General features: G+C 37.3%; 1 protein-coding gene across 1 annotated transcript in view; it reads left to right on the top strand.

Moving 5' to 3' along the window:
• si:ch211-196i2.1 (collagen alpha-1(I) chain) overlaps nucleotides 1-24,891 on the top strand; it is a 57,475-nt gene that overhangs the window by 4,569 nt on the left and 28,015 nt on the right. Inside the window, exons 2-6 of the mRNA XM_056730136.1 lie at nucleotides 11,660-11,804; nucleotides 13,224-13,382; nucleotides 14,573-14,768; nucleotides 15,744-15,854; nucleotides 16,628-16,708. Of these exons, the coding sequence (XP_056586114.1) occupies nucleotides 11,660-11,804; nucleotides 13,224-13,382; nucleotides 14,573-14,768; nucleotides 15,744-15,854; nucleotides 16,628-16,708 (692 nt within the window). The remainder of the gene's footprint in view (nucleotides 1-11,659; nucleotides 11,805-13,223; nucleotides 13,383-14,572; nucleotides 14,769-15,743; nucleotides 15,855-16,627; nucleotides 16,709-24,891) is intronic.

Below are 24,891 nucleotides of genomic sequence, written 5' to 3'. Positions count from 1 at the left end.
TCTAATAAAAACGCTGATTTGTCATTTCAATGTGCTGCATGCCATTTAGTCCTATTTTTTTCTTTTCTCAAAAGTAAGTTTATAGTTTTTTTAGTCCGCATGTTTGTGACCTTTTTCATATCTGTCTGCTTGACTAGACTAGTGATAAATGGCAGACTCTCTAGGGAGCAGTATCAGGTCAGACATCATAAAGACCGAAGTCGCCTTTAAAGCATTGTTCTGAAAATGTTTACATTTGTCACAGTCTGTTTGTTTGTTTGTTTGTTATTGTATCTCCCCGTACCTTAAACCATGCCTGAAAAGTACAATATGTTTCAAAATAAGTTCTTGGCATCATGTACTCAAGCTTTGGTTTGTTACCCTTGCGAGTTGTCTTGTCCAGGTGCTTGATTATCATCATTGTACATCAGGGATCCATTTGCCCATCTCTGACTCCGTACCAGTCAGACCTTTTATATTACTGTGCAATAAATATTTGTGTTGAATATCAATGTTTGGCATCCAGAGAAACATATGATTGAGATCTGGTGGACATAATGTAATAATAATGCTGGGTTGTACAAACTCATTGTTTACTTGCTTAAATTACCCACTAACTTGCTTATGGGACTTATTTGCTTTACACGCAAGTTGTGTCACACTTTGGTGCCGGTGTTGATTTAGTTTTTATGTCAGTGTAAACTGAGTTCACCGGACATTTTAAGTTAAATGAGCATATTGAAGGTCTGCCAAGATGCAGATCCTGCCAAGGGGTTGGCTGCTAAACTTTGGCTTAAAGGGATACTTCACCCAAAAAAAGAAAATTCTGTCATCATTTTCTCGCCTTTGAGTTGTTCCAAATCTGTATACATTTCTTTGTTCTGATGAACACGGAGAAAAGATATTTGGAAGAATGCTTATACCAAACAAGTCTTACCCCCATTAATTCCCATTTTAGGAAAAATTACTATATTGTTTTTTTATTCTGTTGAAAACAAAAGAAGATAGTTAGAAAAATGTAGGACTGCAAACAGTCCTGGGGCACTTTTGACTACCATTGTATTTTTCCCTAACATGGTAGTCAAAGGGGGGCAAAATCTGGTTATAAGCATTCTTCAAAATGTTGTACTATGTTCAACTCAACAACTCAACAAATCGAAGGTGAGTAAATGATGAAAGAATTTTCATTTTTAGGTTAAGTATCCCTTTAACTGCTGCTTTGTATGGGTGGCAGAAAGAAAAAGTATTCAACAGTAAGAATGAATCAGACTGTGCTTTTTTATTTAAAAAACAAATTTAAATGATTTTAGCTTTTAGATATCATTGTATTTTACATTTTCTCGTTGTACTTGTGCAGCCATGACGTAACTGTCTTCAGACTGAGGTTTGTGGTTTTATGCAGGATCTTGTCTGGTTTAATACACAGATGCTCTGGCTGCGGGCGACTCTTGCCTCTTAGCTTGTAACGTCTGGGTTCCTACTTGTGTTTGGTCTCTGAAGGTCTATGTTTGAGGCTGACTGTGTTGGGCGGGTGGGGGTTAGTTTCAGTCCAGCTTGTATGGTGTATGGTAAAAATCCTGTTAAATTTAACAAGAACATTTACAAGCCAGTAAACGACCATGTTGGAGTCATTTCTGGGGTTGTCTTGCCCTTTTAGTGGTCGTTTACATGATAAGATTGACCTTAATATTACACAAACACAATGTTTGTTGAGAACAAAAAGGGTTTTGTGGATGTTTTCAGCATTAACTTAAATAATGACGTTAGGATTCAGACATCCACCAGAGTGTTGAGGTGAACGAAGCCTCAGGGAAATTTCCTTTAAGTAACATGTGATGTAAAAATAACAAAAAATGATGTATTGGAATAACATAATAATGTTACTGTATAGAATAGATCTCCCTATATATCCTTGTCTAAGAGGGCCTATAGATGAAACTGAACAATTTAACAAGTCTTACCCCAAAGGGATACTTACTGAAACTGTAATATTAGATTTCTGTCTTTTCCTCCGGTGCCCTGTGTGTCATATTTTACGCATGTTCACACAAATACCCCATCACCCGAAATGTTTTTCTAAAACTTTCCAAGATCACGTAATTGTTCTGTATTTCAGCGAATTCTCCCATCTTTGCTTTCAAAATATTAATAACTACTTCTGCTGCGTTTTTTAATACAGATCTGCATCTCAAACTATTTTCCATGTCTGTATGCCAAACCTCAACAAAGGTCTTAGAGTAGATCAAGAAAACCACTCTATGTAAATGCTGACTTGTGCAACTTTGTTCATGTCAGGATCTGTATGATTTTCTAAAGCTTTGTATAGCTGTGCATGTTAAGCTACACAAATATTCCCCAAATAACTTTTAGGGCAATAATGATTTATTGGCTCATGTCCAAAATAGAGGCATGGGCTTGTCCATAATGATGGGACTCCTGGAATGATTCCCGAAGTAGCTGCTAGGGATACTTCACCCAAAAATAAACATTCTGGCATCTTTTACTCACCTTCTTGTCATTTCATACCTGTTTGACTTTCTTCTGCAGAGTACAAAAGAAGAAATTTTGAAGTACGTTGGTAAACAAAAACCGTGGGTCCCCATTGACTTGCATTGGTTTTGTGTCATTAAAATAGAACTCAGTGGGGACCAAAGTTTCTTTTGTCACCAAATTTCTTCAAAATATATTTTGTGTTTTATAGAAGAAATAGTCATTGAGTTTTAGAATAACAAGAGGGTGAGTAAATGATGACCGAAATTTTGCTGACCTAATTTGATCATTTATTCAATTAGATTTAATTCTTTCATGTTGGATTGTAAAGCACAGGCCTAAAACCCAGACTGATCTTTTGAATGTGATTTTGTCTTGACATGAAAGCAGCCGTTCTTTAATACTTTCTGTGCTGTGTTTGTGCTGGCATTGTTCATTCACAATGAACATTCAGACATGTTTCTGCTCAGCTTGTAACGGGCGTCTCGAGCATCAGGGGGCTGCTGCAAGCTTGTGTTCTCTGTTTTTCTCATCTGGTTTGAAAGACGGTAACAAGTAGTCACCTCCTGACCTGCTGTAGAACAAGACACCTCCGCATGTGCTTTCTCACATTTATTGTACATTCACGCAGGATGACATCCATTTTCACGCCCAGGTCTTGTACGTTTTTAATAATATAACCAACAATATTTGTGAATCATTTGCACGTGCACACAACGTGTATACAAACACAGGTCATATCGTGTATAAAAATAAATCTTTTCTCAAAGATAACTTCACTGTTCTGAGGATTTTTTGTAGTTTTAACCTTTTATGTTATTTCCCCTCAGGTTCTTCGCAGAAGTATTCATGGGTAAACCATAGAGGTTTCTCTAATCAGAAAGTGTCCAAAAACTCACTGTTCTTGGCTCTATATACATTTTAACAAACAATTTTTACTTTAAAACATGGTTTATTTCTTGAATAAAATATCAGTTTGTTTAATATTTAGTTTTCTAATCAAAATATGTTTATGCTTTTTTTGGAGACGCCGTATGTATACTGTACAAGTGTATGTGTATAAAGTGTGTTTTTTGGACAATACTAGTTTGACTAAACTTAGATGTTTTTAAGATGACATTAGACTTCATTTTATGCTTGGCATAGAAGTTGTTTGCAAATACGACCACAATATCTCAGAGAATTTGTTTGTCATCAACCTATTCCACATTTGATCAACTCTCTTTAGGTTTGCAATAAACCATACATTTTTTACCCAGGAGCATTTTCAGTCACCTATCTGCAGTTATTGTCTGAAGATAAGTATTCAGATGAGTTTGACTGACACTCCAGTGGACCTTGTTGCGCTTGTTGTGGTTTTGGGCATTACGTTTCAGAAACAATGTCCTGTTTAAGTTGACAATTGTACAAATCTCGTCAGATCATTTCTTCCAAATGCTTAAACTGTTGACTGCTATCTTTGACATTTCAGGACAAGAAAGCTGATGCTACTTAATGATCCTTGAAGATCTTTGCAGATGAAACACCGAACAGCTATTACAAGTCGTCTTTCCTCCGGTGGGTCTTTTGAGGTTTTGCTTCAGAGTATTCCCGGAGGACCGTTCCTTTTTCTCTGTAGTCTAAAGCTGCCAAGCTCCGTCAATTCAAACAAATCCGAGAAGGTTAAACAGAACTCTAGACATGCCTGACTTAACTCCTGAGATTTAACAAGTCTCTTTGTTTTGAAAGTCTTGCCACGAAGTAATGCCACGGCCAGTGAGCGCACAGTCCTGCAATTCTTGAATTTATAACAGGAAAGCAGTAAAGTAAGGTTTACCCCTCGGACATCCACCAAACCAGATCATACACACATACTTGATATAAACGTAGTTAATGAGATTTCATTACAAAATGGGATTATTCTGTTTTACAGTTTATTTGCCACCAAATGTCGCACTTGCTACCTTTAGATAAGATTATAGGGATAGGTTACCTAAAAATAAAATTCTCTGATCATTTATTCAACATCATGTTGTTTTAAACATACAACTGTGCAGAACACAAAAGAGGATATTTTGAGAAATGGGGGGCTATTGTTGTTTGGTTACACAAAACTATCTTCTTTTGTGTTCTGCTGTAGAAAGACAGTCATACAGGTTTGGAAGAACATGAGGGTGAATAAATGGAAAATTAATCTTCATTTTTATATTCCTTTAAAAGAATAGTTTGCTTTTAAATTAAAATTCACTCAATTTACTCATCCCGTTCCAGGCTTTTTTCTCGAGCTGAACAGAAACATTTTGTAATAAAAATAGAGCTGTGGCTTTGTTAATACTGTATAGAACTACTCGGCACATCATACAAATTTACTGCTTAAACTTACTTCAACTTATTATTGTTGTTACTAAAGAAAAAACAAGTCTGAATAATCTTAGCCCAGAGCTGCTATCCATATTGACCAAATAACAGATAATTGAAAAAGTACTGTTTTCCAGATTGTCTACATCTAATTGCTATTCCAGATTCTTCAGAAGTGCAGCAAGAAAATAAAGTGGAAGATTATTGTTTTTAACTGGCTCCGTTTCTGCTCCCTTAGTTCCCACTGGCACCCAGTGGAGTTTTTGCCTCACGGTTCCGGACAGTAACTCGCAGTCTGCATCTTTCATTCAGTTTCCAGATGAGGGGCAGAGCATACAAAAAACTTCTGTCAGTGCTTGTGTCAGTTTCTGTGGAGCGTGGTCTTCATTTGCCTTATAAAGAAAATATATTCTTCGCTTTGCTTTTTTTATTGATTTGAATACACACATGAATGATTGGACCCTATATTAAAAACTGTGCTTTTTAATAAATTTTTTCTTTGACGCTATGATTTCATCCAGTGAACTCATTTTTGGATTTCTGTTTTTCCTTGATTTTGGGATACAAGTTTTTCCTTGTATAAGTTTAGAATATCTCCTGGAAGTCTTTAATCATTTGATGATTAGTGCCATCCAGCCTCAATCTATTCAGGCTATCCCGCGTAATTGGGGTACAGTAATTGAGCTGTCCATTGGCCCTTTCTGTGCCATTAGTGTAATGTTATCCCGGAGGGAAGACGCTGTGGCAGGCGACTCTACTTCCCCCAATTACGGAGCTTCACAGACACCAGACAAAGGGGCCCAGGACGGATATCAGCTGATAGCCATGCATTAGGCAGTGACTTGGACATAAATAGAGAAGGCTTTTTATCCAACGATGGGGTCTGATGTGATCTCATACAGTATAGTTAAATTATCCGTTTTAAGACCAAATAATCCATTAGCCTGGAGTACAGTGTGGCGTAAACACCCATGTGGGAGAGTTTTTCAGGAATTTCAGAGGTTATCTAGATGTTAAGCGTTTGTCTTGAGGTGGATTTTTTGTCCTTTGAAATTCTAGTGTTGTTAAAGGGATAGTTCACTCAAAAATAAGAAAAGTTATAATTTATCACCTTCATTTTGTTCAAAACCTGTACATGACTCGTTCTGTGCAACAGCAAAGATGATATTTTGAGAAATGTCAATGGGGGGGTGCAATGTTGTTTGGTTAAATAAATATCTTATGAATACAGGTTTGGAATGACATGAAGGTGAATGAATAATTAAAGAATTTGCGTTTTGGGGGTGAACTGTCCCCTTAAGAAAAGTTTTAATTTATCACCTTAATTTTGTTCAAAAACTGCACGACTCGTTCTTCTCCAGAACAGAAAAGAAGATATTTTGAGAAATGTCAATGGTTGGACACATTAAAAATGTCCAGGTCCATAAACTTTAAATACAGAAGCCGTCTATGCATGCTATAGAAAGAAAATCTGTTTTGAATGAGGTTTTATCTTCTTGTATAAGCCGAAATGCATTTAATGTTAATACTGGAATATTTGAAGGGAATCAAACACATCATCAGGAGACTGGTGAATCGCTTAATTTAATCTATGGCAGTGACATAATCCAAAACATGCAGATCCTTTCAAATCCTATAGAATAATATGATTGGCATGAGGCTTGCATAGGCGTTCCCCATGGTCAGCTTTCACCAATATCAAGAGTGTGATGGTCTGCTCCAGTGAAATGCATCGTGCAAAGTATTTTGCATTTAAGTAAAAAGGGCTGTAATGTCCTTCTAGGCAGATGGTATTTCCATTTGATGAAATGTGTGAACCCTGTCTCATAAGAGAACATTTGGGTATTTTCAACTGGCTCTTATAAGTCATCACTGCGGAGCTTCAATCACATGGGAACAATGTGACCCCTGACCTCTCACCTGCCGCTCAGAACATGAGCTGGATGTCTGGTTTCTCATCTCCATATCTCCTCTGAGAGCTTTCAGAGAGTCTGTATCGCAGCCCATCAATCCAGTTTTGCAATTTAACCCTCTTTTAGCCTTCAGGGTGGTGCAACGAGGTTGCTATGAATGAATAAAAAGGCTTTTATTAGATTTTGGAGTGAAAGTTTGTGTGACATTACGTTGTGCAACATGCATGCATCATCATGGGGTATGATGTAACTGATTCTGGATTTTTAGTGTCTGCACATGCAATCCATAAGGCTAGTCTCAGAGCGGCAGTGTTATGTGATGTCTCAACGCACCTTCCACGCGATGGAGACGTCCACATCTGGCACTGTGTTGTGGGCTTGTATGAGCAGAACTCTCACCATGCTGAAGACTGCTCAAAATGTATTTTCAGCAGTGTTTTGGTTTCACTTATTTGAACAGTCGTAGACAAAGTTCACCCAAACGTGAAAATTCTGTGATGGCAAAATGACCACAACATTTCTCATGCACTATATTTCAAGTTTTAAAGGGATAGTTCGCCCCCAAAAAATTCTGTCATCATTTAGTGATTTCAGTGTGGTCTACTTGTTTCAAACCTGTATACATTGTATTTTTCTACTGAACACAAATGCAGAAATTTGGAAGAATGGTTAGAACCGAAAAGTTCTGGGGTACCATTGACTTCCATAGGAAACTAAACTATGGTAGTCAATGGTGCCACAGAACAGTGTCGTTTCTTCTTTTGTGTTCAACTGAACAAGGAGATGGAGACAGATTTAAATCAACACGAGGGCGTGAAAATGATGACAGAATTTTCAAATCTCTTTTGCAATATTTTATGAATATTTTGTGTATAATGTTGCTGTGTTTCTAAAGCTTTATCTATTCCTTACATAAACCGTATGACTTGAGAAGTCATGTACTATAGAAGATGAGTCATATGGACTTTATTACGGACATTGTGTTGTATAATTCAAGCTGTACGTATTTTCATTATAAGAAAAATAACTTTTCTGCAAAACAGCTCATCTTGTGGTTCACAGAAGAAACTTTTACAGTTTTGGAATGCAAATTTTTTTCATCAGGGTTCGTAAATTAGTCAAAGGTGAAATTTTCTTTCAAACTTTCCGAAGGTTTTGTTATTGTTTTGTACATCGTCGTGAATTCAATACGTATAATAAATAACTTGGGTTTGTCTTTCTGTGAATTTCACAGGTGATTATTATTCATTTCACCTTCTTATTTAAAAGGATACTGTTTAGCATCAGATTTGTCATTCCTCCCACATCTAAACTTTGACTGGAGCTGTCAGTGGCTCATATATTTATGTGCTGCCCGTAAGGCCTTTGCTTTAATGCATTGGGCTGGGCTGCTGTGCTTTAATTTTTAGGAGCCTCCAGTTCTAAATGAAGAGATTGTCTCCATCCTACACCACAAAGCTGTTCCTTTGCCTTTAAATCATGTCGCCATCTCATTGTCTCTGCTACATTCCTTCCACACTATTTGTCGCCACGTTTGATGTGATTCTTTCATTCCCTCCAAGTGGTCCATTCGCTTCTGTACTTTGGAAAAAGAGATTGCACATTTGGCCATAAATGTTGTTTGTAGCCCGAGAAGCACTGAGATGGGAAAGCACGTGTGAGTGATCAGGAGGGTCTGTGCTGCAGGGGATGGGCATGGATGATTGGGGATTCGCTTGGGATCCAATTGTGGCTTTTGATGCATGTCTTGGAAAACAATACCGGTCTGTGTTATGGCTTCCATGGAGAAGTTATCTTCAGATGCTGTAATTATTTGCATAATTGCTTACAGAATGGAGAAACAGTATTTTCCATATATTTCGTTTGATCATTTATGGTCCTGTTTAAGGCCATTGGTTGTGACAGGTATCGTAACGTTTGAACTGGTATAGTTAACTTGTTGACGCCAAGGTCATGGTTTTAAATCCAGTTAATGTATATCATGAAAGCACCGATCAGACGTGATGTGTCCTACAAGAATGTTCTCCTTGGCTTAGCCCGTGCTGTCCGAAGCATAGACGCATCAGCCCCTGCAGGGTGTGTAGAGGGATTTGTGTTGACCCCAAACTCAAACTCGTGTCATAAACACAGCTTTAAACATGAGCTATGTTTTGAAACGCGGACACCGTGCTACCCTCAGGGGACAGCGGTAGTTTACAAGCACACGAGTTTCAAGTGCGAGTTATTTCAGGGGTCTGGTTTATGTTTTTTGCGTTTTGTTATTTTGGCGTCGTCTGAAATGGAGGGAAAACACATCAGTCAGGTTGTTTGAGTGAAAGTGGTTAGCAGTCGTTTAAATCGAACCTTTCCTCAAGGCGAAAGGCATATTTTTTCTTCAGCTTTTCATTCACTGACAGTCAGTTGCCTTTGTTCTTGAACTTTCTTTTTGTGTTTATTTCAAGCATGTTGCCATAACGCTTCACTTCCGTATTTCTTCTGCTGGAGTAACTTTAGATTTTAATGTAAAGTATGTCATGGGTTTAACTGGTAATTTAATATGCAGCATCACCCCATCTGGACTGAAGAGTATCTAAGCTTTGATGTAAATGTGATGTCATATCCTTAGTATTTATGGATCTTTTAGCTAGACTAAAGCAGGGCATAACCTGAAAATCACATTTCTCTGTTAGACTTTCAATCAGTAGATCTTGTTTGTTGAAGAAGAGGAGGAAAGCCAAATTCTTGTGAGAGATACAATTTTCAAATAACTCATATTTTTGGCTGATGGTTCAGATTAAGAATGTTGATTCTGTTAGTTTTGAATTAGATACTTTATTACTTGATGCCGTGGTGCTGTAGATACTTCAAAAAATCATTGTTTACCTCTTAGTTCCTCTGCATTTGTTGTGTTGCTAGGTATTTATTTTTACTGTAATTATCAAAGCATTTTTATCATTAATAATTAAATATAAATATTAGAATATTAGAAAAGCTCTGTGGCATTTTTGGTTAATATATTTATTCATATACAGTACAAAAGTTTCTTTCTCAGCTTGTAAACAATATTGGATTCTGTTTACTACGATTCAACATTCTGTGACTCATTTGACGGTTCTTTCTCACAATCCAGAATTCATTTCATTTGTTAGTTTTGTAATGTAAGAAACGTTTATGTTTGCAAAATTATTTTTTTGTTCCCAAAATTATTTTCAGACATTTAAACATATACCTTCAGGTCAAAAGTTTTTTTATATTGCATATTTGTTTTTACCTTAAGCATTTCATGCCAATCATGTTATGTATTTCACATTACATTAATGCATTTGGAAGACGCTTTTATCCAAAATGACTTGCATTGCATGATACTATACATTTGTATTCGAGTATGTGCTAACCCTGGGATCGAACCCATGACCTTGGCGTTGCTAGCGCCATCCTCTAACCACTGAGCCACAGAAAAGCAATATGTGCTTAACAGTACTAAATATGCTCAGCACATATTACAGAAACTAAATGTGTTTACCATAAGACCGAGGAGAGTAGGCACAGAGAGGAGATGTGTGATCCTGTTGGAGCGATTACATGATGCCGGAAAAATGCTTGCAGTCCTGGTGCGTGCTCATTACACAGTGTGTAAATCAGCTGCGCTCTATCATCACAATCCTCTGCATGCACACTTAATACATTTACCTGATGTCAATCTCATCTGGCTTAAAAATGTACACCTGTCCATATTCTTTCCTCGCGAAAACTCAGAAATAATGCGTTCCTGATAAAACCATTAATAGATATAATCACAAATAATTATACAGCTTTATATAGTAATGTGTATATTAATGAAAAAATGCCCATCTTCTGAAAAATGCAACGGATGCTTAAACTGATTTGTGCATTTGTTAGATCAATCTTGTTTATTTCGGCAGTTAATATTGCGATCCAATTCTGTTATTATGATGCATAAAATCAAATGCCGCTTCCAAAGTCCTTAAAAAAGTAACTTTCCATGGAAAAAATGGTCATGCGTTTTGGATTCCTGACCTGCTGGGTTTCACTTGTAAGTGAATCCTGCACTCTCAGCCAAATGTTTCTCAGGCTTCAAGTCTGTGGTTATGGAGTAAACCATCCGCCGTGCCAAACACACATGACTCCACAACATGGTGCAATGTTCATGCCTTCAGCGGTGAGGGGTGAACCTCCCAATCCATTAGTCAGACCAGGTGTGTCTCAGACCTTCATAATACACGATTCAGAGTGATTTATTCGTCTCAAATTCCACAATACTCTGCATTAAACACAAGCAGCCTGGAGACATTTAATATACAGAACATACACATAAACATGGGGTCACACACAGCATAACTTTGTCCTTTGTAAAATAAGACCCTTAGCGCCCACAGGAAATGAGCCTGTTAGAGAGGGAGCACAATGGTGGGCACTATAGGGTATAAGTGCACTATTTAAGACCAGCTGACAAGTTATGACCCACAAAACATTGAATGAAAGAACTGAACAGGTCTGTTTCTCTGTATGGGAACGTCCTGAGTGACTGCTTTCACACAGGCTTACCTCAGAACTAATGATTAAAACTGGAAAAAATGCAGAACATATAAGAGCACGTCAACAACACGGCCTTTTGTTTACCGGCTCGACTTTCATCTACCTGTTGCTTGATTCATAACAGATGTTTCTGGGTTCAATTATGCAATGTAGGTTAGGCTCTGTGGTTTTATTTGTAATAATAAAACCGAATAATTCATTTCATGTTTAAAATGTAACACTCAACATTGTAAATTTATTCATTTTTGTTTTTTCTATTGGTCGAATGATAATGTATTGACTTCTTTTAACTAGATAAATATGTTTAGCTCAGAATGGGGAGTTTAGTGACATGTATTTCTATTTAAAAGCTGTTCGAATGTGCTCACATATACATTATTTTTCTTGCTTTAATTGCTTGACAGAACAAATAGACCTTCTCGATCATCTATGGCAGGCGGCCAATCACAGCAACGCATCTGTAACACAGGAGGGTCACGGATTTCCAGTCCTGCATGTCGGCCTGTACTCCACCCTCTCTATTCCCCTACGGCAGGTGTTTGGAAACAGGTATACACAGTCACCATCCACTGACAGCGTACCCCCAAGGAAAAACACTTTTCACAGCTGATGCTGGAAAAACTGGGTCATACTTGCCTGAAGTGGTCAAACAATACAAGCTATGTTTTGGAACATGGTTAACCAGCACAACCCTCAGCAGAGCCAGCGCGGTTAATGTGGCCTAGCAGGTCAACCTCGCTTCCACAGCATATACTGTAACGACCAAAAACAACTTCAAACCGTGTGAAAAGTATAAATGATCGTCTTGGAATTTGTTATTTAACAAAGGAATCTAAGACCGATATTTACAGTAGTGGCCAACTTTGGACGATTGACATCTTCGTTGTTTATTTAAGTATTATATTAACATTAAGACATTACGATTGTATGTGCATGTTGTATTCGTCTGCTTGTAGTGTGAACTGTATAGTTTAGAGAAAAAAATTAAGGAGGCTTGGCAAACAATTACACATAACACAAAAAACCACTGAGTCAAGGTCCAGGAAAGTAACTGTAGAATTTTACAACAAAAGAGGATAAACAAACATTAATAATTGATAAACTTGTAGTCAATGTATTGTGTGCATTACTTCCTGTAAGTTTTGTTTTTCTTCTGTACATTAGAATAACACTCCCATTTCCTTATTTGTTATAGTTTGCCTTTTCGACAAATAATTTATATTTCAATAAATACATTAAAGGTTTAGCTTTTGTCCGTTTTCTACCAAACGTTTTAACGTTTTTAGGAATATACCTTTCATGTTCCCATTTTACATGTTACACTACATAGTTTGATTAATGGCATACCTCATTACATCCCTAAGCGACGCAGTTCGACGTTCCCTCCATAATTCATTTATTTTCTAGAATTGTTGGCATCTTTCTTGTTTCCCATTCGGTCCAAAAATGTGCTTTCTTGCTACGCACCGGTAATAGTGCGATTAAGGTGTGTGTACATGGGGCACTTCGATAATACAACTAAAATAGGAGTACACCACCCGTATTAATCCGATTTGTGTTTACGACGATTATGAGTTTAGACGGATTAAGCTAGTCAAAAATCTCTGTTTACATGGTTCATTCTTAATCAGAGTTTTATCTTAATCGTGTTAACATCGGATTATCGTTGTTCATGTAAACGTAGTCACTGACATACAGCAGTGGTGTAAAACAAGAGTTAACCTATACACAAACATACCAAACTATTCTACTCATTTAATGTTGGGGTCATTCATAGCAAAACATTTAGAAACACAGTATGTCCCTCTGGGCATCACTTGACCATCTATTGTATAGTGATTTTTTTTTTCTGTGTCTTCAAGCCTGTAATACTCATAAGAAATAACTTGATCTGATGTACCATGTTATCTGCCTTTTTTAAACTTTAAATATTCAATCTCAAGTTTTTTTCCCTCATTTGTCTTTTAGATTTGATAGTGAGTTTAGTTTGATGCTGCATCTGCGCAGTTTCCAGTCTGAAGACCACAGCGTGCTCACCTTCCTCTCCCCAGATGGGCACATTCTACTGCAGGTCCGCATCAGTGCCTACACCCTCACCTTCATCAGCACCCAACAGCGCCACTACGAGTGAGTCTCCAGCTGTCCTTTGTTCTTAATGTCTCTTTATTTCTTTACCTCTTATTTACTGTTTATCTTATTGACTGCTTACTTGAACATTTCATTTATCTTTTTCTATTATAAAACCATCATGCTCTTCCCTTTCATTATGTCATGAAATAATATGTTTTGGCGAAAGAATCTATACATTTGCATTTTGCAGACTACTTACATTGCGTTATGCTAAACGATTATTTCTAAGTATGTGCAATCCCCTGGTATTGAACCCACGACCTTGGTTTTGTTAGCGCCATGCTCTTACCCCTGAGCTACAGGAAAGCTAAAGCCTACAAGCAGAGACAAACCAGCTGTGCGCTTCAGTTATTTTAATCTAACATTGTGTGATGTAAGTCTGGCCTCATGGTTGATGTATGCACTGTAAATGAGGCATGGCATGTAACTCATGGCCTTTCAACACTAATATTTGGACGGGCTGCCCAATTACCCACCTGCAGGACAAAATAAATGAGAGTTTTATGGTGACATTTTACCTTCTTCTGATTCTCATTCATCATGACTGTATCATCATGTTCAAGACGTGTTCTCATACGAATTTCTGTTTAGTTCAAGCTTGGATATACAAATAAAGCTCCGTCAATGCACAGACAGAGTGAATGCTCTCTGAATGGCTGTTATGTTCCAGGTTCTGCTTTACATGGATTATAGACTTCACTTTTGGTGCTATAATGAATTAACAACCGACAAAAACATAATTTAAAGCAGCTGAAATGAAGGGAGCTGTGTATGTAAAGCTTCAAATATAAAGTACTTGGCTATTTAACAGGGTGGCAATATTCCAATACGTATATGTCTTCAAAAGTCTTAGCATAACGAAATGTGCAGTAGAAAATTAATCTTTTTTAATTAAAAAGTCCAGAACGTTTACTGTATATTTTTTAATGTACAATGTATATTTTGCCTATTTATATATATTAAATCGCAGGTTACTTTCTGAACCCTTTTTTAACATGAGTTGACGTTAAAGTGACAATCATGGGCGACAGGTCAATTTTCACATCATTATCAGAGCAATGAATTGGGGAGGCATATATTTTTGATGTTATGTACTTGTTCAGTTACAGACAGCAGCTTTAACTTTCATGTTGTCTGTTTTCTCAAAAAACAACTTAAGTTTGAATCTCAAGTCATGTTTCTCCCAGGTTTCCTGTGGGAGTGCTGTCTGACGGCGCCTGGCATCGCGTGGCGCTCAGCGTCTCCACATGCCGCTTGGCATTGTATGTGGATTGCGCCATGGTTGAGAGCGTGGACTGGGCTTACAGAGACGGTCTGGGGATCTCAACAGATGGTCTGGTCATGGTTGGAGGAATCGTAGAGGGATTTGAGACACCATTTGAGGTCAGGACGCAAATTAATTTGTGATTTGTGTACCTCAAACATCAAAGCATCAAATATCTGGATGGAAAATATCCCTCATCTCACCAGATGTAAAGACATCTCCGGAACAGTCCCTATTGACATTTAAACTCAAAGTCAAGTTTCTTGAGGATCTCCCAGAGTACAGTATAGGAGTTACTAAGCCCAACATCTGTGTTTATACTTATCCAGGATACCAGATGGAACGTCCATCGAGTTACTGACAAGCGTATAAAGATTTTATGTTTTTTATGCACATCAGTCTGTTACAATCTGTCAGCGTTGTTTTCTACATAAAAGAACGCGAACAAGGTTTTGATTTATTGTTTTGCCAAAAATAGAAATTAGATGATAGAATTAGCACTGTTTTTGGCACAAGATTTCAAATGAACCGAGCTTAATTTTTCAATTTATTGATCATATATGGGCCATAATTTGAGTGCTTTTTTAAAATGTATTATATAAATCAGGTAAAGTATGTCTGTCACTTCCATTAATAACCTGTGCGCACAGAATCAAATGAATTTATATATTATATATATATTATTACATGAGAGAGCAGGAGACCCACCTGAAGATTCGTTTCTTATGCTAGACACATATTTTAGAGGTAGCAAGTGTTGGGTTTAGACAGCTGCACGCAAGTTACAGGGTTTTCTTTAGTGCTTAAACGAGTAAGATTAATACAGCGTAAAGTCTAGGCTGTCGTCTCATGGGGATGACATCATAGAGTCCCAGAATGCCATTTACATACTCGCACACTGAACTCAGTCACAGGGTGACGCTGTGGAGGCTTCAGATCCAGAATATTTTCCAATTGGAAACAGTTTACATATAAACTAACATTGTTGTTATAATAAATGGATAAACATCATTTTTTTTAATTCATTACCATGAAGGCATTTTTATGCTGTACATGTGTACAGGTATATAATATGGTTTCATTCGTCTCTGCAGGGCGATCTGATGCAGGTCAGGTTTCTGATGGGAGACCCAGATGCCGCGCGGGATCAGTGCGGCAGAAGAGGACACAAACCGCCTCGTTCTCCACGCATACACACGCAGGAGGTGAGCGAATCCATTGACCAATAAACATGTTTTACAGCACTTAATTCTCTTGTGAGGAATTCTGCTGTACATTATATACATTTCTGATAGATATGTAAAGGTTGATACACAAGTAAATCAAAAATGAAGTCTTAAAGTAATACTTCACCCAAAAATGAAAATTCTGTCATCATTTACTCACTTTCGAGTTCGAAATCTGTATAAATGTAATTGTTCTGGTGAACAGAGAGCGACATTTGGAAGAATGCTTATAACCTAACAGATTTCCCCCCCCCATGGTAGGAAAAAATACAATGGTAGTCAAAAGTGCCCCAGAACTCTTTGCTGTCTTCAAAACGTCTTCTTTTGTGTTCAACAGAACAAAGAAAGGTATGATGGTCATGAACTGTTTTGTTACAAGCATTCTTCCAAATATCTTTCTCTCTGTTCATCAGAAGAAATAAATGTATACAGATTTTGAACTCGAAGGTGAGTTATTGATGATTTTTGGGTTAAGTATCACTTTTATTTTTAAAGACTTTAAAACATCTTATTTACTTGTTTTAACTTGGCTCTTGCCATGAACACAGCCTTAGAAGTTGGCTTGTTGTTAAAATCATTCTGCCAGCCTGCCACCACATAAAAAAAAGGTTTCCATGAACATAGTAACTCCACATTTTGTTTATCGACAAAATTAATGCGAAAAACACTAAAGGCAATGCCTGAATGAATTTTAACTCTATTTAGTTCCATTTGTAATAATGTCATGCTTCTCTTTTACTGTCTCTCTTCAGGAACTTCTGCTATCCTCAAATAACTTGGAGGACTTATTAGAGACAGCCGAGGACAGAGACTCTGTTCGTGCAAAACTGACTGTGAGTAGAAATGCTGTGTCACTCCGAGGAATCCGGTTTACCTTAAATTCGTATTGAGTGAAACATTTGTAGGAACGGTTGAGAAAATCTGCCAACGTTTTCATCCCCTTTGTTTTCTAAAAAAATAATCTGAAGGATTCTGTCAAGTATTGTGTTTTTTCATTCAGTACGAATAAATGTGGCTGTCAGTTATCAGCAATATTTACTAAATAGAATTATAAATGTATCATATTTTTAATTTTTTAACCAATATCAAAGTGAATGTATCACAGAGGCATTGACAGTAGATTTGCTCACTCCTGTCTGTTCTAGGCACATCACGACTTGCTCTTTTATATGTCACACATATCTTGGCATGTTAAAGTGTTTATTTTCACAGTTTAACGGGCTGTTTCTGCTAAAAGTGTCAATAAGAGCATTCCTTTTTGTGAAACAGTTGTAAATCTTATGTTGATTATATACAGTATTATATGTAACTGTAATCTGGATTTGTGACCTATACTATACTAGTATAATTATACTATTGCTTACATGTTGTTACAACTAAACAGACAACTTTTACTAGCGTTATTTAAAGTCATGTCTGCTTTCAGAAAAGTGTTTCATAGTTGTAGATGTTTGCCCTTTGTCTGTGTACTGTGCAAAGCCAAAACGCATTCAGGATAGGAAACAATTCTAAGAGACAACGCATAAACATAAATCTACACATGCATACCATGCCCATGAGAGAGTTGGAGCTGGTGTTTGGTGTAACTGAGCTTGTCCAGCCCCGGTGGAGTCCGTGCATGGTCCTGATGAGGCGCCGGGTGTGTTCGCCAGCTGTGAGTTATTTGGCTGGTGGATTCAGGGTCATAGTGGTCTATAACCCAAGCTGCAGCTATGAATATTCCACCCGACTTAAAACCAGAAGGTTCTTTCTATGTGAATGGCATGTAGCTGTGTGCGACAGTCAATCACATGTATTCCATTATGTTTAGTCAAAAAGTTGGCAGATTTCAAAGACTAGAAAGGACCAGTCGTTTTTTTAAATAACCTGGTTTTTCTCCTGATTCTGTCTCGCTTAAGGTGTAACCTATTGACTGTGAACCTGGTGTTTCCCTTTGAAGTCTCCGCCGCTTTCCTGGACGCATTGTCCCGTTGGAACAGTTTAATAAGAAACCTCTGGCTTTCTTCAAGCCTTTTAACATATCTAGAGGTTAGAGGTCATGACAGGGTGCAGGCCTGAAACATATCCACCTGTATAAAGCTCCAGATAACAACTAAGCTGTGGATCTTGAGTTTTATGAGCTTTACGGTATATGTTTGTTTGACCCACTGGGCTGTGTGTGTTTGTTGTGTCGGTCTGTCTGTTTGTTTTCGTTAGATGAATTCCTCTGTTCTGGTTGTGTCTCAGTTGAAAGGCATGTATGTTTAAAAATCACTGCGTGTCCCATGGGTTTTGTTTGGCAGAGGTGGGCACAAGGCTGTAATTGATTCTGCACCAAACGTGTTTGGATTGGACTGAATCCTTCTCTTGGGAAGTATCAGAATCTCTCAGACAGGCTGTGAAGAATACAACAGCTCCAGACGCACCCTTGAACTTGGCCGATCTAAGAGTATATAGTAACAAAGATGAAATCCGTAAATGAGTTTAAAGATGATTTATTTGTTCACTGACAAATGTGTTGACATGTGCTGCCAGAGGGAAAATTCCTCCAAATATGTTTCAGGTTTACAATTAGGGAGCGTTTAAAAGCAAACAACATTATTACAATTACAACACGAGGTTTGGAAATATTACGCTTTGGCATATGATTTGTCTTGATGGCAAACAACGAGCGAGGGACAGATAAGTTCATCCTAATTCTGTCGTCATATACTCGCCCTCTTCTCATTTCAGACCTGTATGGCTTTCTTCTTCAGAACACAAAAGAGGATATTTTGAAGAATGTTGGTAACCGAACAATGGTGGTACCCATTCACTTCTATTGTATAGACACAAAACCAATAAAAGTCAATGGGTACCACCGTGGTTCGGTTATTAACATTCTTCAAAATATCTCTTTTTGTGCTCTGCAGAAAAAGTCATAGATGTTTAAAATGACAAGAGGGTAAGTAAATGACCGAATTTTCATTTTTGGGTGAACTGTTCCTTAATCATTATTTTATTATTGTTGATATAAATAACTATACTTTTGTCCCTTAATGCCTTTTTTGTACTTTAAAATTACCAAGACTCAGTAAAGATCACATGGACGGCTGAGGATGGAGGATGAGCTCATCGATCAGTTGCCATGCAACCATAAGGGTTATAAGCTTAGGAACACAACTGTCGTCACCATGTCAATCTAGCATTTACTTTAAATTGTTTAACTAATTTTTTTATTTATTTAGCTAGATATGATAAGTTCCACGTCTTTGGTACGCCTTGGTATAAAAACATGCATGAACAGTACATCCAATTACATGTTACAGTTATCTTCCTGTGTAAATCTCTCAGCAGAGTTCTTAAAGGGTTTGTTTGAAGGATGTAGCCTGAAGTCAGCTCCTCAAAATGCCCCCCACTTTAAATAAAAGTGTTAAATCTGTTTTTTATTGATGACCAGCAGCTCTCAGATCATTGTCTACCTGTTAAGACAATGCTCTTAAGATATTTGTAATGAATTAAATATCCATTTATTACTGTATGCATGTTTCCGATTTTGTCATAGTGAAAAATGGTATGTTTCTTCTTCTCTTGGATGTTTGAGGTGTAATTATTAATAGGGGGCTTTTGGCCCTGTTAAATCTCAGCTGAGCAAACTGTTACATAGGTCAAAGCACTTTTCTTCTGTTTTGGAGTGTATGATTATATATCATTGTGCAGGCGTCTGTATCGCTCTGTTTCTATGTCCTTGAGCAATCACAACCCGTTGCCATTGCCCTCAACTCCTCTGACTCTAATGATCAGTTCTGTGTCAGTAATTTACCGGCCGTCCCCAAACCCCTAATAAATCAAATGCAGTAAATGCAAAGTGATTGTGTCATGACTGTGTCATATGACTGTCTACTGGTCTTTCTTTTCTTTTTGTCCTTGATACACACAGCATTGACGTATCAGCGCTGCATTTCAATTCAAGTTTTCAAATTGCGATTAATCGATTCCAAAACAAATGCTTGTGTTTGTGTAATGTATGTGGGTTGTGGATATTTATGTGTATATATAAATGCACACACATGCATATGTTTAGATAGGAAATTTCACATAAATATATATACATTTTAGGGCTGTCAATCGATTAATCATGATCAATCGCATCCAGAATATAAGTTTGTGCTAATATAATATTTACAGTTAGTCATTTATTTATATATTTTTCAAATATTTATATTTGTTTATGTACTGTGCATATTGATTTTGTATTTATAAACACACACACACGCATGTATACATATTTAGGAAATATTTACTTATATTGACCAACAAGTCAAATTGGATATAAATGTTTCGTAATCCATTTTTTTTACATATTTCTTAAATGTATGCATGTTTGTGTTTGTTTTTAAAATACGAAATAAATATGCACAGTGATTTATTATGTTAACAGAAACTTTAATATGAATGCGATTAATTGCGAGTAATCGTTTGACTGCCCTAATGTATTGCACTGTGTCAAATCAGAAAAAATATGGACAATTATTAAATATATAGAATTCATACAGAGAAGAATACTTTAAACTTCTGAAGATTTTACAGTACAAACACAGAGCTGATGGTGGATTTTCTGGAAGCAATTATCCCCTTTGCTTTGATAAGCGGCTGTTTGGGGGGAATCTCCACTGAATGTCGCGTTGCAGTAGACGTGAAGTCATTTTTCAATGTTGTGGGAATGGTGTAGATGGCTCCTTGGACTCTTTGATGTTAATACTGATAGTTGCATCATCTTTCCTGCCTGGATATAATTCAGATCTGCAAGATCACCAAGCTGTCAAGAAATCCCACGACTGCTGCTGCTCATACGGTGTCAATTAAATGTGTCTGCACAATACAAATAGTGTTTCATTTTACCATAGGTCTGTTTGGCCATGAGAATTTTGCAGTTTCTGTGTTGTTTCTGTTAGTGTGAATGCTAATCTGACTTGGCTTGTGTGTAATTACTTGTATGTGTACATTACAAGCTTTCTATCCCCTTGCGAACACACACACACCAGCTCAATTTGCCCCGAGGCCACATTGTCTAACAGGTGTCTCATTGTTTGAAATGGATATTAATGTGTGCGTGAGTGCGTGTGGGTGGGTGGAAAGAAAGTTTGTGGGTGTGTGTTATGCATGTATTTCACTGGTTTACCTGTGAGTTCAGCTGCATTTATTGTTCAGCTACATTTATTGTAGGTGATGTGTGAATGGGCTAGTGAGTGTGAGAGTGTGTGTATGCACCATCATGAGGATCTGGATGTGTTTACTGGGTTGGATTTTGTTGGATTTATTGCGAGTTGGAGCGCAAGGTCGGAGGATTCACATTCGAATGGTATGGTCTCATTCTGGCAATCTTTCAAAATATGCTTGTTTTGCATAATTGACCTTACGAATCACATCTTGTGTTGGAAGTATCCACTACTTCTGTCTATATATAACACAGAGGTTTAACCTTTCATTCAACCTGATTTTTTTAAAATCAGGGTTTAGATTAGAATTGTGTTTGTATGTGTGTAATGAAGTGCTAGTCTCTGTAAAACAGGCTGTGGTCTGGCCTCAGATGTGAGAGGTTATTGTGGTTTTGTTTTTTATGAAGAAATTCGGTTTCACTGAGGCGGATTAGTCCATATTACCACAAAGGCTTGGGTTCATGTGTCAGGACCATAGGCCTATTTAATAGTTCTGCGGTATTTTATACAATTCATTTTATTTATTTTTACTCTTTCTAAGTAAATAGAAAAATGAACTATCCAATCAAATAAGCCAGTCTATATGTGTAAATATTAATAGATCGTTTGCAATAAAATATAAGCCATGTCTTGCATTTAAAAACTGCACTCATGATTCTAGAGCGCGTCTCTCCATACACCGCTGCAGAAAGAAATCCACCCGGTATCGCCCACAATGCCAGAGCGCTGTACCTTGACTTGAAAACATTATTTTAATGAAATTGTAAATATATGCTGTATTAGTATATGATGCTTTGTGTGAGTTTGGAGTTGGGAGATGTATGCAACGCTGCGGATTGAGGACCAATGCTCTTCTAGGTTTTTTTCTTATTATAATACATAGAGCTCAATTGAATTTCCAGCCTGACAATAGTAAAACAACAGCCTGTGTCAACAGTTTTATGACCAGACCAAAATGACATGATGGATGAGACAGATGTATTAATTTAGCTTTTTCTGCAGCTGTGATTACTTTTGTGTTTCTTCCCTTAATATTCCTCTTTGTTCCTAACTAACATCTTTTCTCCATATTTAACATTGGAAACTTTGTTTCCATTTCCCACTTCAGAAATTGTTTGGAAATCCAGGACATAAAAGTGAAGCATTTTACGTGGCACTGTTGTATCAGAAAACAAGATACGGCTGGTTTGACATTGCCCATACAAATATGTGTCTTTGATATATTTACACCGTCCTCTTACAAATCACCCCTCTTTGTATTGGCTAATGTGTGCGACTCTAATTATGTCTTTAACTAGACATTGCACATGCATATTTAGACAATGACTGAAACACTGGATGCTACATTGCATAATCATAGGCAATTACTATTATTATTATTCATTTTTTTATGTTTTTGGTTCCTGGCACGTAGACATGGGTGTAAATAATCTGTGTCTGCTAAACCTGAGGGTACATCTCTTATTTTTAGGAAACTCTAGACCTTTAAAGATCTATCATCTGGCCCTTTTACTGAGCTGTCTAACTGTATTCTGTCAGGGAATGTGCAGAATTGTCATGTTTCTGTAACAAACTTTAAATAGCAGTATTACAGGGACAGTACAAAAAAAGGTATTTTTTCATTTATTCATATCGTTTTAAATCCATCGACTTTTCCACTGAACACAAACATAGATATTAGGCAATTCTGATGACTGACAGCCTTCACTTTAGCTGTATAGCACAAAACAATGGTGACATTCTTGAAAATGTATTTGATCTGTGTTCCACAGAAAAATGAAAGCCATACAGGTTTAAAACATGATGGTGAGCAAATGATGACAGAAGGGATTGTTTATACTCCGTCAAAGAATACTCCTCTAAAAATTCAGATCTTTGCCCATTCTTGTTACAACTTTTTTTTTATCCCTTGTCAGAATAATGAGCATCACTGACAGTCTTTCTACAGTATCTAAAGAAGATATTAAGATGTAGGAGATTATACATTTAGATTTATAAGTTGTTATGTGAATATCTACGTTTATGTATATTTATATTTAAAAAAGAAATATTAAACAGTGGCATTAGAGCAATGGTTTGGTTTTGCAGGAAAATTACAAGCGTATGTGGAGGTCCTGGTCACAGGAAGCCCCCTAGTGGTCGGATGATTTTATAGCAAGAACTTGTCCGTAAACTGTTCTTTTCTGGGTGACTGGGCTCTTAATGCGAGTCAGTGTGATCAGACTTTCTTTGGCAGGGTATTAGAGGGACATCAGGCTAACAGAGGGGAGATAAGCTGGTCGACAGCCCTCTGAAGCCAGGTGGAGATCAAGTGACACTTTATTAGGCCACATCCAAAGAAAGAGCCATTGTGAGATGTAGTCTGCTTTAACCCATGTTACCGTCTTTCAAAGCCTCTTCCATCTAATCTCCACAGACGACCCGACCTTTAAGATCTAGTTTACCTAAAGAGGAATATTCTGTCATCATTTAGTTGACGTTTTGTTTGTTCCAAAACTATAACTTCCAAAATGTGTTGTTGTTATTGATGGTTTTCTTTCAGTGAATGTAAATGGGCCCTGATTATCTAGATCCTTGATAGTCAGTCTAAGAATGAGAAATATTAATGGATTTTTATTTTTGCATGCGACTTGTGTATAGAGCAGAATTGTGTATGGATCGACTTGTGTATAGAACAGACTTGTGTATGGATCGACTTGTGTGTAGAACAGACTTGTTGTTGAACAGACTTGTGTATAGAACAGACTTGTGTATAGAACAGACTTGTGTATGGATCGACTTGTGTGTAGAACAGACTTGTTGTTGAACAGACTTGTGTATAGAACAGACTTGTGTATAGAACAGACTTGTGTATGGATCGACTTGTGTGTAGAACAGACTTGTGTATAGAACAGACTTGTGTATAGAACAGACTTGTGTATAGAACAGACTTGTGTATAGAACAGACTTGTGTATAGAACAGACTTGTGTATAGAACAGACTTGTGTATGGATCGACTTGTGTATAGAACAGACTTGTGTATGGATCGACTTGTGTATAGAACAGACTTGTGTATGGATTGACTTGTGTTTAGAACAGACTTGTGTATGGTTCGACTTGTGTATAGAACAGACTTGTGTATGGATCGACTTGTGTGTAGAACAGACTTGTGTATGGATTGACTTGTGTTTAGAGCAGACTTGTGTATGGATCGACTTGTGTGTAGAACAGACTTGTGTATGGATTGACTTGTGTTTAGAACAGACTTGTGTATGGATCGACTTGTGTGTAGAACAGACTTGTGTATGGATTGACTTGTGTTTAGAACAGACTTGTGTATGGATCGACTTGTGTGTAGAACAGACTTGTGTATGGTTCGACTTGTGTATAGAACAGACTTGTGTATGGATCGACTTGTGTGTAGAACAGACTTGTGTATGGATTGACTTGTGTTTAGAGCAGACTTGTGTATGGATCGACTTGTGTGTAGAACAGACTTGTGTATGGATTGACTTGTGTTTAGAACAGACTTGTGTATGGATCGACTTGTGTGTAGAACAGACTTGTGTATGGATTGACTTGTGTTTAGAACAGACTTGTGTATGGATCGACTGTGTGTAGAACAGACTTGTGTATGGTTCGACTTGTGTATAGAACAGACTTGTGTATGGATCGACTTGTGTGTAGGACAGACTTGTGTATGGATTGACTTGTGTTTAGAGCAGACTTGTGTATGGATCGACTTGTGTGTAGAACAGACTTGTGTATGGATTGACTTGTGTTTAGAACAGACTTGTGTATGGATCGACTTGTGTGTAGAACAGACTTGTGTATGGATTGACTTGTGTTTAGAACAGACT

This window comes from Triplophysa dalaica, chromosome 19 (assembly GCF_015846415.1).
Source record: "Triplophysa dalaica isolate WHDGS20190420 chromosome 19, ASM1584641v1, whole genome shotgun sequence".
Taxonomy (NCBI): Eukaryota; Metazoa; Chordata; class Actinopteri; order Cypriniformes; family Nemacheilidae; genus Triplophysa; species Triplophysa dalaica.
Note: the sequence above shows the minus strand (reverse complement) of the source record. Positions and strands in the feature narration are given on the sequence as shown.